The sequence below is a fragment of the Ovis aries genome, chromosome 1 (genome assembly GCF_016772045.2).
Source record: "Ovis aries strain OAR_USU_Benz2616 breed Rambouillet chromosome 1, ARS-UI_Ramb_v3.0, whole genome shotgun sequence".
Lineage (NCBI taxonomy): Eukaryota > Metazoa > Chordata > Mammalia > Artiodactyla > Bovidae > Ovis > Ovis aries.
In genome coordinates, this window is record NC_056054.1 from 62,695,271 (window position 1) to 62,708,036 (window position 12,766).

At 36.2% G+C, this 12,766-nt stretch overlaps 1 protein-coding gene across 3 annotated transcripts in view; it reads right to left on the reverse strand.

Annotated features, from left to right (window-relative positions):
* The window catches only part of ZNHIT6 (zinc finger HIT-type containing 6), a 62,483-nt gene that overhangs the window by 4,373 nt on the left and 45,344 nt on the right, over positions 1-12,766 (reverse strand). For 2 of the 3 annotated variants that reach the window (XM_012175101.5, XM_004002152.6), the window contains one exon: positions 3,152-3,276. The exons of the other annotated variant lie outside the window; for it this stretch is intronic. In XM_012175101.5, the coding sequence (XP_012030491.4) occupies positions 3,152-3,276 (125 nt within the window). The remainder of the gene's footprint in view (positions 1-3,151; positions 3,277-12,766) is intronic. 3 annotated transcript variants of the gene reach the window in all.

The window sequence follows — 12,766 nt, forward strand, 5'->3', positions numbered from 1 at the left end:
AAATAAAGCTCAGAGGCAGACTGAATGCCAAGGACCCAGCTAATAAGAGGTGATGTTAGAACCATAAATTTGGATCTTGCTTCATATTCCAATTGCCAAGTTCCTTGGGTTTGTCAATGGTACCTAGATGTAACATTGTACCAGCAACCAAACTGGTGTCCATAGGGTCATTTTCACAAGGAAGGCATTGAAATAGGTTCTACCCAAGATATGGTCCTGATCTTTGTAGAAGTTCATAAAGATCCTAGCAGAGTCCTTCAGGTCTCTCTTCATGATAATACAAGTTACTCGTCTTCTCCTCTGGCTTTCTCAGGATTGAAACCATTATAGACCTTATTGCACTGTAAAGTTGCCAAGCTGTAAAGATGGCCTGAACTCCATCCCCATCCCACTGCCCCCCCTCTCCCTCACCGCACCACACACACACAGAAACAGAAAGGCGGGGGGTGGGGGTTAAAGCAGGAGTGAGGCAGGAGAATGGAAGAAAGGATTTATTGGCCCAAGAAAAGACTGATGTGGGAATTCCCTGATGGTTTGGTGATTAGGACCCAGTGCTTTCACTGCCGAGGGCCCAGGTTCAATCCGTAGTTGGGGAACTAAAATCCCACAAGCCTCATGTCACGGTCAAAATAAATAAATAAGAAAGGACTGATAGGTAAGTAACTTCTATGTTAGTATTTTCACTAATCCAAGTAATCATTTTTGGGTTGTGTGCGTGCATGCTAAGCCACTTCAGTTGTGTCTGACTCTTTTAGACCCTATGGACCATAGCCAGCTAGGCGCCTCTGTCCAAGGGAGTCTCCAGGCTAGAATGCTGGAGTGGGTTGCCATGGCCTCCTCCAAGGGGATCTTCCTCTTAAGTCTCAGTACTGGCAGTGCCACCTGAGAAACCTAAAAAGGCAGAAGTAGTCTGTGATTCTGAGTTATATTAGAGAACAATATTTTGCTAAGTTTTAAGTTAGTGGGCTTTGTCCTGTTTGGTATTGCAGTTTGGGATGCTTTTCCTTTTGTTGCCTACTGAAGTTGCCCAGTTTTCTTCTTTTAATGGAGCTCCATTCTTTTTTTTTTTTCCCCTTAGTCTGAAATGTAGCATGCCTTTACTGTGTCATTTAAATCTACCAGCTAAGTTTGGCAAACAGGACCTGTGAGACAAGAAACACCATTCTGAGCATTTCCCACTGGACTGATACAAGGTGTGGGGACAGCACTCTACACCTCCAATCCAGTGGGGCTACATTAACTGCTTAACCTTTTCCATTTCATAAAAAGCCAAAAGCAAACAAAACTTGTCTATTGCCCATAGATGGAGGCAGACTTTTTAAAAAATAAACTATGGCCATCTATACTCATAACAAACATTTTAACAATCATCAAATGTGAAAACAACTGAATCCCAGGCCAGAAATACACATTCCCCAAACTAGAAGAGAAACACCATTGCTATGAACTCAAGATCAAAATCCAACTTTTTTTGCCTCTGGAGAGAGAAAAAATTTCAAGGCTTTCCAAAGAAAATGCCCCGTTCTTATATAACACCCCCTTTCTGCCTCCCTCTGCCCCCCCCCCCACCCCCGCACTAAGGGACCACCCTGTAGAATATCCAGTGCTGTGAGAATGTACAAAGAAAAAGACACCTTGAGGTGCTTACACAAAGAAATGCATCTATAGGAAAACCTGGCAGTATTTTTAGAGTCCATGTATTCACGATGTGACAGCACTGATGTGGTCCTTAAAATCCTGCTAGGTCCTCTTCAGTTCTCTGCCACAGCAGCTCTAAATAATCCTCTATACTGAAAGCGCAAGTCACTTGAGGTTCGTGTAAATAAGTCAAATATCGAACAACCACCAAAAAATACCAAATTTTACTTCACAGGGTTCCAAGTACACTACAAAAAGTAGCCTTTTCTTTTTGCTTCGTGACAGGAAGCCTTACTTCAATGCGCATTCCTAAACAAGGTGAAAGAGGAGCTGTGTGTGCTGTGTTTATTTACACAGACAATGTTTGCTCTGGCTAGTAACCCATATTACTAAACAACTTTCCCTGAAACCAACATTTAGAGAGAGAGAGAGCTATGTGAATTATATTAAGGAAAAAGAAAGGTATAACACAGTTTAAAAAAAAAAAAAGTGAAACTGGCCATTTAGTACTGAAATTTCTAATTTAATTTGAAAAAATAAAAATGGATGTTCTCAAATTATTAAAAAAAAACACCAAAACATAAAGTCAAGAATTAACCTAAAGATTTAGAGAGCTAATTGATTATTAGAAACTTCATGTTTGCCAATTAAAAATTTGGCTTCAAATTGTGGCACTAACAAAGTTTGGCTAGTTTAAAAAACTTTTTTCTATTAACTTTCACAAAGAAAAAAAGCTACCATACACATATACAGAGAAGACCTTACAACAAAGGCTATTAAGAGTCTATAATGCTGGTATAACAATAAAACCTGAACCATGTATTTCTAATCCAAGGATTTTATGTTTCTCTGGAGTTACAATGAGACTTGACCTGTACCTATAATTCTTAGCTGAAAGTGCTATCTAGTGGTTCTGAGTTAAGGTAAGTAACTTCTTTTTCTTTTTAGAAGTAATTTTTAAATTTTATTCATCTTTTAGAATTTACATTCAGCTACATAATTAGTTTCAACAGTAACTGCAAATACGGATAAGTCACCTTATATACGAACATTTTACACATACCATTGCCAGTTTTGGTACTTCCTCCCAACTTCACTACTCATCAAAGAGGGAAAAGTATAGAATACTAAAAATGTTTTGTGATCTCTCATTTTAGGAATCTCTAAGGAGTTTTAACTAGGGAATAAATTTATCTGATCTTAGACAGACTGTTACTTAAAGATTATTACCTTAGAAAAAGACAAAATACAAAAAATTCCAAAGAGGCAAAGGACATCTTTTTAGAGGCAGACATTCAATGATTCATTCATTTTAAGTTGATAAAAGCTTACAAGCTCTCAAACAGGACAGAAGCAACAGCTCAATCATATTTTTCTTTATAGCATTATCTGTAGTTACAGAGGAAATTCAGTTAAGTGTGTAAATACAGTGGAAAAATATATAAAGACAATCACGTAACTGTTTCAATTTCACCCGTTATTTAAAAGTTACCAGGAAGAAATTTACACTCACCTTGGTGAAGAACTTTCATGTCATTACTGTATTCTTTTAATACTACATGTAATGTTGGGTACTCAATGATCACTTTGCCCCTCAAATTGTCAAGGAGACTTTTGTCAGGATCCAGCTCATAATATCTTTTAGAAAAAAAGCAAAATAAAAATAAAAATACCCTTTTATTTGAAGTTATTCATAAATAAAATGAGTTCCTTATATTAAAAAATTTTACATGGAGATGACAATAATTCAATAACTGTTTCCTTATAATATAGTAAGTTTACCACCACTAAGAAAATTGAGTAAAAGAGCTATTATTATGAGATCCCAAAGTAAATCAAAAGCATATCAAATAATTTGATATTAGGAAAGCTCTAGAATAAGTTATTCATTTTCATCTTAAGGGATAAAGGCTTTTATATAATATCTATATTTGATGTGTCATTAATTTTTCTTGGATACAATACTGACTAGCTAAAAACTCAAATTCCTCAAATATATTTAGTTTGAGCCTTAAAAGATAACCAAACAACTAGCCCTGATAGTTTATAGTAATATATGGCAGTAAAATAACTGGCTATAAAATACTCTGTAAAAATTTAATTCTAAATTATATTTTCCAAAATTTATATTACTATATAATTAAATCTGGCTTTCCTTTATTTTGAAATTAAAAAAAAACAGGTTTGAGTTTATGAATGAGGTAAAAGCACAAAATATAAGAAATATGGAGTTTATCTATAAAGAATTGGAAACGACTGAGTGACTTGCACTTTTTGGGCTTTCTTGATAGCTCAGTTGGTAAAGAATCTGCCTGTGATACAGGAGAACCCAGTTCAATTCCTGGGTTTCGAAGAGCCGCTGGAGAAGGGATAGGCTACCCACTCCAGTTTTCTTAGGCTCCAGTTTTCTTAGGCTTCCCTTGTGGCTCAGCTGGTAAAGAATCTGCCTGCAATGTGGGAGATGTGGGTTCAATTCCTGGGTTGGGAAGATCCCCTAGAGAAGGGAAGGGCTACCCACTCCAGTATTCTGGCCTGGAGAATTCCACGGATTGTATAGTCCATGGGATCGCAGAGTCAGACACATTTTCACTATGACGTAAACCAGTAAATGTGTCACAGGAAATTAGATGTTAATATTCCCTAAAGACGGTAAAGCATTCGGTAAAGCGTCTGCCTACCATGCGGGAGACCCGGGTTCGATCCCGTAGTCGGAAAGATCCCCTGGAGAAGGAAATGGCAACCCACTCCAGTATTCTTGCCTGGAAAAATCTCATGGACAGAGGAGCCTGGTAGGCTGCAGTCCATGGGGTCGCTAAGAGTTGGACACGACTGAGCGACTTCACTATCTATTCCTTAAAGCATGAAATTCTCAAGTCATTATTTAAAAACATTTTTTTTTTTCAGTTGATTAAAGATATATGCCCCTAGCATTCTTCCTTGCTTGCTCTCTGAGGTAGGAGAATTTCAGCTAGCTCATTAGGAGCTGTTTAAGATAATGTGCTGGCATGTGACTATCACGTCATGACCAAGAGGAAAAACCTCAGAACCTCCACCAGTGTAGCGCAGAAGTTCTCCAACTTTTTTTCTCTTATCTCCACAGATGACAGATGATATTCACATGCAAAGCACATATACCAAGAGATACCAGGCCTGACAGCTGAAACACCATCCTCCTTTCTTCCACTCAAGAAAGTACTCTGAAATACCAGTGATCAAGAGTGAGGCTGCTATTGAGATACATTTGAATCTGCTGTAACTTTAAGAGTAAAACATTCAAATTTTAGTATTTCTTAATTAGCAACAAACTGTTTGCACCACACTTTGCAGCTGACTGGAGACAGGCAGCACACTACACTCTTGGTGTAGCGATTCCTCTGTATGCTAACTCTGTCCCATGCACTAGTTTTTCAATGAGGGAAAACAGAATTTCTTCACAAAATGCAAAGCTGAGCCCACTACAAAAACTGATTTCTTTTTAAGAAATGACTGACAAGTGAGAAAACAACTGTAAACCAAAACTTTACTTATGTTTGCATGACCACAATTAAATTCTTCGCTTTAGAATCACAGAATATTTTATCTGTTGAAAAGAAACTTGAAATGCAAAACATCAGTTTTCCTAAACTAGTCACCCTCGTGCCCATAGGCCACAGAACGTGTACATTCTTTTCCCTGTGTAATATAATACAGACGTGTTTACGATATTTTAAAAGTGGTTCCAGCCTTCAAGGAATAAATGTTTCACATCTTTTGCACGTTATTTCCATTTGAAACAAGCCATATTTTTTTTTTAAGTTAACAGTGATTATACAAAAAAGAGAGACTGAATTAGATATAGATGTATACAATTAACTTTTATAAAGTAAAATATAAAAAGGATGTAACTCAATTTTTCTTAGGAGAAAGTAAGACTTGAACTTTCAAATAGGAAGTTTTCAAGTGGCATCCTACAAACACTTGTGGTAACTTATCTTCTGTACATTTTAACTAAATCATAAGGCTTCTATTAAGAGACATTTTCCAAATAAGGGAATGTTTTCTACATATTTAATTATTTTTGGTAAAGAATTTTCAGTTCATATCTAATGTTTTAGGTATTTTCTTTGTAAAATATTAAATCTTCGTTAAGCTTCTCTAGACTTCCAAAGTTAAACAATTAAAATAAACCTGGTCAGTTGTGTGATTTTAATTAGAATCACTGAATTTTACTGTTTACTAAAAGATGTTGCAAACTTATCATAGCAATATTGCTATCGAGTGTCAATCAGCTTGGAGACCTGTTTTCCAGTTTGTCACTTAAAAGAGGTCAGACTTCACTGAAATTCTGAATTTCTTTGATTTTTCTTACTAGTGGTTACTCTTAGTCTACCATTAATATTTGCCAGTAATTAGGAAGTAAATTATATAAACTGTTTTATAAAGAAAGGCTATTAAACAGAAATATGGTAATGTTTTGTGGACCTGGCGTTTAGTTAAAGGAGGAAGTAACTTTTGCTGGTTGCTTGGGTTTGGAGTCTAACACTCAAAGTCCTGGCTCCATCTCTTACTGGTCTGTGATTCTTGACAAGTTACTTCTCTAATTCCTATTCCATGCTCGAAAGTGGAGATAATAACTGTATCATTTCAGAGAGTTATAAGGGCTAAATGATAAAACACAGATATTGTTAACTCATTTACTTAATCTGTGAACACAGTTTTACAGTTGTATTTACATAAAATAACAATGCATTCTTACAGAAACTTTAGTTCAAAACAGTCAGTCAACATTTTCAATAATGAAGAATGGCACTTATGTAGCACTAAAACACTTACTTTTTTATGCGTTCTGCATTTTAGAATGTAGCCTCACAGCCTTCCTCACAACTTTCAAATCATTGTTTCATATTACATTTACTTCCAAGAGGCTGTAACTACTTTGAATGCTTCTGTTTCCATTATCTAGAGGCAAGCTGTACAGTCTAGCTTGGCACTGCCCAAAACCTTTAGGAGTCAGCTCCTTTGCAAACCATTAAGTCACTGAATCCTAAGTGAAAGCTTCATCTTTTTAAAAAATTTTCAAGAACTCTGGTGTTCCCATTAGTAAAAGGGTTCTACTACCACAAGACAAACTACTTGGGTTTGAAAGAATTAACATACCAACATTTGTCTTTTCTTTTTCCCTTAGGGACTCTCTTAGACATTTCCTCTTGTTATTTCACTTGCTTATTACTCTCACAGGCTCACTAGCCGACCCAGCTCTAGGCATCTTCACCGGGGCATTGCAAGGGCAGCACAGCTCAGGAGGCTAAACAGGTATTACAGTGATTGACATCATATACGTAAAAGGGGACTGATATTCAAGGGTATGCTTTTAAGCTTAGCTCTGTTACTAACTTTCAAAGAAACTGGCCAAGTTCTTGAACTTCTTTCTCCGCACTTTATTAGCAAATTAGGATTTTTTAAACTTCCCATAACTCAAAAGGAGACAGATTTAAAAAAAAAAGAGAGAAGAGTCACAAACCACTCTATTTCCTATCTAACCACTGACAACCCTTAGATCACCTTCCCTTTCACCCCCTTAAAAAACAGGTGAACTAAAATTGAATATTCTCCAAATTTAACAGTTTAATAGCAATCCTGAGGCCACAGAATTTTTCCACCACAAAATAAGGTCATTGGGTGAGGTGATCACCAAGCTCCCTTCAGCTCTAAAACTGTGCAAGTTTTTGACATTTATCTACAAAAGGCAGCACTTAACCTATATTCTTCATAGTTGTGTGTTATTTCTTAATTTAGGTTTCTAGGTTAAAAGTGCAAACTGAACACAGTCGAATCTCTTGGTGTTTAGAAAGACTTAGCCTTAACATAAATCAGTTTATTGTTATCTTATAGGCAAATGTTTTTCAAGTATGACTTATCTTGGTATAAACTGAATTCAGTAATCAATTATAAACTAAATGTTTTAGATTCATACTTATCAAATTCCTTTAAAATAAGTACTAAACTTATTTCAATAGAGCAGAAAGAGAACAGATTAAGTGAACAAACTAGTTTTTAAAATCCAAATGAAAAGGAAGAAAGAAACCAGATTGGTAATGAAGACCCAGAATAGGGGGAAAAAGGATACATAAATTCTAACTAACACATGTAAAACCAAACTAAATACAGGGGTCAGACAGTTTTTTTAAAAACTCTTCTGTTTAAAAGAAAATGGCATTAGTTAAAATTTCTCCAAATGATACTCCCGTGTGACAATTTTTGCAACTCAAACTGTCCATGTCACATTAGAAACAGGTTTTGCCAAAGTCAAATTTTCTTCTTACCTAATTTCATTTAGTTTTCATATTAAAAATATAACAGTAGTTGAACCAGTAGTTTGCTGTGCCTTGTTTTGGGACTTTCATGTAATTTATGTAAACATGTAAATGAAGACTCCACATGCTTGGCATGGAGCACTGGTCATGAGTGGGGGCAGTGCAGACACCTGCCTCCGTTCATAAAGCTCTACAGCTCAGAAACACACAGGTAGATGATCCCAGTCTATTGATGACATGAAAGCTATGGGATGTAGTGAAATAAACTGACCAACTACACAATTTAAAACATTCTTTAAAGAGGGCTTTACGAGGCTCTTATTCTACATGCCATTAGTAGTAAGCTCAATTACTTGTAAATCCAGAAGGCTTGGGTTCCAATCTTATCACAGATCCTTACATGCTCTGATTTCTCAAGAGTATTCAGTTTTCCTCATCAGTATAATGATGGACGTTATCTAGCTTGTAAAAGCTATCTAGCTCATCAGCTAGCTTGTAAAGATTATATCTAATAGTGAAAATGTTTCTAAAATGTAACTTGCCAAACTAGTATCAGTAATAAGACTTTGCACTTCAAAGGTAATTTTGTCCCTTTAGCAGGGAAATAACAAACTTTTCAGGAATTATGTTCATCATTTAAATGATGGACAAGTTAGCAGAAAAAAGCATAAATTCTGTAGACAAAAAGACCTGAGTCCAAATCCTGGCTTTGTAACTGTAATTTGGTTTTTTTGGGTAACTCAATTCCTCAGAGTCCACAATCCCTATCTTGTAGAGATACAGTACATGCTTCATTAGAATTAACGCACATGAAAATGTTGTCAACAGTCCCTAGCATTCATTCATCAATCAATTCCTCAAAAATTTATTTAGCATCTACTATGTAAGGTGGCTCAGACGGTAAAGAATTCGCCTGCAATGCAGGAGACACAGGTTCAAACCCTTGGCTGGGGAGATCCCCTGGAGAAGGAAATGGCAACCCACTCTAGTATTCTTGCCTGGGAAATCCCATGGACAGAGGAACCTTGAGGGCTACAGTCCACTAGGGTCGCAGAGTCAGATATGACTGAGTGACTAACACTAAGATAAAGATAGTCTCCTAGGTAATGGAAGTTCACAGAAATAAATCCTACAGTTTATTGGAAGTGCCAGTTAAAGAAACAAGCTATCACATTTCATTGGGACACGTGTCATGATAGAAATCTAAACCTAAGTAGATACTCAATAAACCTTCTCTCTTATCCCTTATTCACCTCCACATGTTCTTTCAGGCTGCAGAGGTGCCTGTAGTATCTAGGCACTTCATTTGCTAACTCAAGCTCCTTCCCTCCTTAACTGGTTTCTTAAAAATCCTTCCCCCTGCATGGATTTTCTCCTAATTAACACAGGGAATTTTAAGTAGTCTTTCTCCTGTTAACAAAGCATATCCTTCTTCTGGTGCTAGACTAAATGCAAGAGTATTATACACCTTCAATCTTCAATAGGAAGTATCACTTTGGAAAATATGATCCTGTTCCTCCAAATAACTTGCTTAAATGTTAAGCAGTTCATGAATTAACTATACCATAGAATTATTTGCCTGTTTGGTTATTCCTCACTCAACACATACTTACTAAGGTCTGCCACGTACCAGCTGCTGTTTCAAGAACTGGGAATACAATGGTGAACTATTAGGTATTCACTAGAGATGAAAAGATGAAGGCTTTCTAGGAAGAAATCACATGTACAAGGTATTAATAGAGAATATGGGGACCCACACAGAATTCAGTTTTGGTACTTATGAATTTCAGTGAGAAGTCTGGTTGAAAAGGAGATGAGGTACTTTGGCTAAAATGAATCACCTAGAAATTTCAATATGTTGTTATTCTCTCTGCAGAGTATATAAAATTTGGCACGAGTTATTATGTAATGTAACTAGCATGGATAAAATTAGTGGATTAACATCAAGCCGAGACTTAAAATTTATTTTCCAAGTTTTTAGAGAAAACTTTTTATGTTTTACATAATCCTCCTAATCAATAATCGAAATAGTATACAGTTGAAATGAGATCATTACTATGGAAACTGTAGGCTTATCATCTGTTGAGACTTTGACTGTCATATCATTTTGGATCTACTTTTCTGTACAATCTCTGTGAAATTAATATTCACAAGTTCACAGCAGCTGAAACTTCAACCACTCATCCATCCAGCTGAGTTTCAGCTTCCCTGGAGCTAAATAAGAGTCAACTTCTCTAAAGCTATGTTTACAATTCTTACCATAAAACTGCCTCAAGCAGAATGCCACACATGAAACCCATTTCATCACTGGATGTGTTGTGAGATGATGAAAATATTCAGCAACCTGTGCTACATATTTTCTTTATGTGTGCAGACAGTCTTCACGTTGATTCTAACATTTTCTAGTTTTGAAATGATCCCTTGCTTCCTCTGTTCTAGAGTCTAGATCCAAAATGTGGCCAACAGTTAAGACCATTTGGAGCATACTCATCCTGCTCATGATTCTCACTTTGGAAAATAATCAATAATCCCAGCAATGGATAACAAAGAACTGGGGTTGAGTTCTACATCTTCCAAGAATGTATACTCTGATCATTTATGGTGCTGAGAGCCATGTGTTATATCGAAAAGACCATACCAAGGCTTTGGAAGCAGGTGTGCCTATGTTTGGACCTAGGTTTCACTAGTCAGTGGTTACAAATTTGCAGTCAGGGCTTTCTGGGTAATAAAACATATTTATGATGTATAATGTACGTATGTTGTTGTTTAGTCGGTAAGTCGTATCTGACTCTTTGACCCCATGGACTGTAGCCCACCAGGCTCCTCTGTCCATGGGATTTCCCAGGCAAGAAAACTGGAATGGGTTGACATTTCCTTCTCTAGGAGAACTTCTGGACCCAGGGATTAAACCCTCATCTCCTGCAGTGCAGGAGGATACTTTACCACTGAGCCACCAGGGAAGCCCAAGGTACATACTGTGTAACATAATTGTAATGTCTATAAAATGCTTAACAAAGTACTTAAAAAACAGTAGGAGGCACTCAATAAAAGTGTCATTAATACTTATATGTTCCATAAAGACATCCAGCAGCCTTTAGATTAACTCTGATTTTAAATACCCTTGCAGCAAACATTTGTGTATGTCTCCATTTGGGAAAACTTATGCACGTTCTTCACATTTTTCTGCTATCATAATCTAAAATAATTTTAGAAAACAAAGATACTTTTGTACATTTTAAAATAGACATCTAAAATTTCATTTAAAAATCTTTATTCACAAGTTTAAACAGATTATAAAGAACATAATTTGTAGTGCAGTGCAAATACTGATAATTTAAAATGAAAAAGTTATATCACTCTTAAGCAAATTCGCTGGAATTTCACCAACTTAAAAATTGTTTGAACAAGTTCTTCCTTAATAGTTAGAAATCTTATATGGTTTCCCTTTCTCCTTGATTGTCTTTCCATTTCAATTTTCCACAGAATTTTATCCTAAATACATTCATGCTTGAAAACCTTTTACTTATCACCCAGTTATACTTCCCTATAACAAAAATGCGTATGTTAGGTAAAAATTTCATTTTATTATCTATGACCTTAAGGCTTTACACGTTAAAATTTCTTCTGGATAGAATAATTTTAATTATTAGTAGTACAAAAACGATCAAAACAAAAACATATCACAAACATTTAAAGTACAATTTTACTGGGAATGCATCTCTTAATGAGATGAGTGAGTGCTGATGATGGCATCTTCTACTAACCTGCAAGGTTTTTTACAACTGATTCTTAGATTAAGTGATTTCCCCCCATTTATCTCTGCAGAATTCATTACTAGAATTAAATTCCAAAAGGGAAACAAAATGAAGTTTAAGTAATCTCATCTAGAGAGCACACTGCTGTTAGTCACTAACCCTTCCTTCATCACAGTTATTCTCAACGGATCTAACTAAAAGGCAAAACCGGTTTCTGGCTATTTACATAAGACAAGGCATCTGAAAGTAGTTAATGCCATTCTTAGAAATCCTGGAATTCCTTTAATGTTCTCTGATATATATTTAATTCTATACCATTATTATCAAAATAATCTTAAGTTCAAAGGTCTTCAGTTCCTTAATGGCAGGATTTTTTTAAATCCTTTTAACATGTATATTATAAATTTTTTATTTAGAATATCTTCAGAGAATACTTTTCAATCATTCTCTGTAAGTCTGAAATAAGATTTAGTTTCTTACTACTAGTTTGATTAGGCAAAGGGTACAGGCCCTATCTTTAAAGATGTAGAAAATATGACTTCAAAAATTCATCCTCAGTTCAGTTCAGTTGTTCAGTCGTGTCTGACTCTGCGACCGCATGAACTGCAGCACCCCAGGCCTCCCTGTCCATCACCAACTCCCGGAGTTCACTCAAACTCATGTCCAAGGAGTCGGTGATGCCATCTAGCCATCTCATCCTCTGTCGTCCCCTTCTCCTCCTGCCCCCAGTCCCTCCAAGCATCAGAGTCTTTTCCAATGAGTCAACTCTTCGCATGAGGTGGCCAAAGTACTGGAGTTTCAGCTTTAGCATCATTCCTTCCAAAGAACATGCAGGACTGATCTCCTTTATAATGGACTGGCTGGATCCTAATGTTACACATTTCTACATACAACTTCAACAACTCCACTGCATAAACATCTACCAAATACGTTTTATATAGAAAATACATTAGATACTTGTACGGGATTTAAAAATGTCCTCAAGGAGTTTACCATTCTGGGCAGTGTTTCTAAATGTGGTTCCAGGGATAACTTCTGTCAGGGTCCCTTAGGAGGCAGAGATTAAAAAATGCAGGTTCT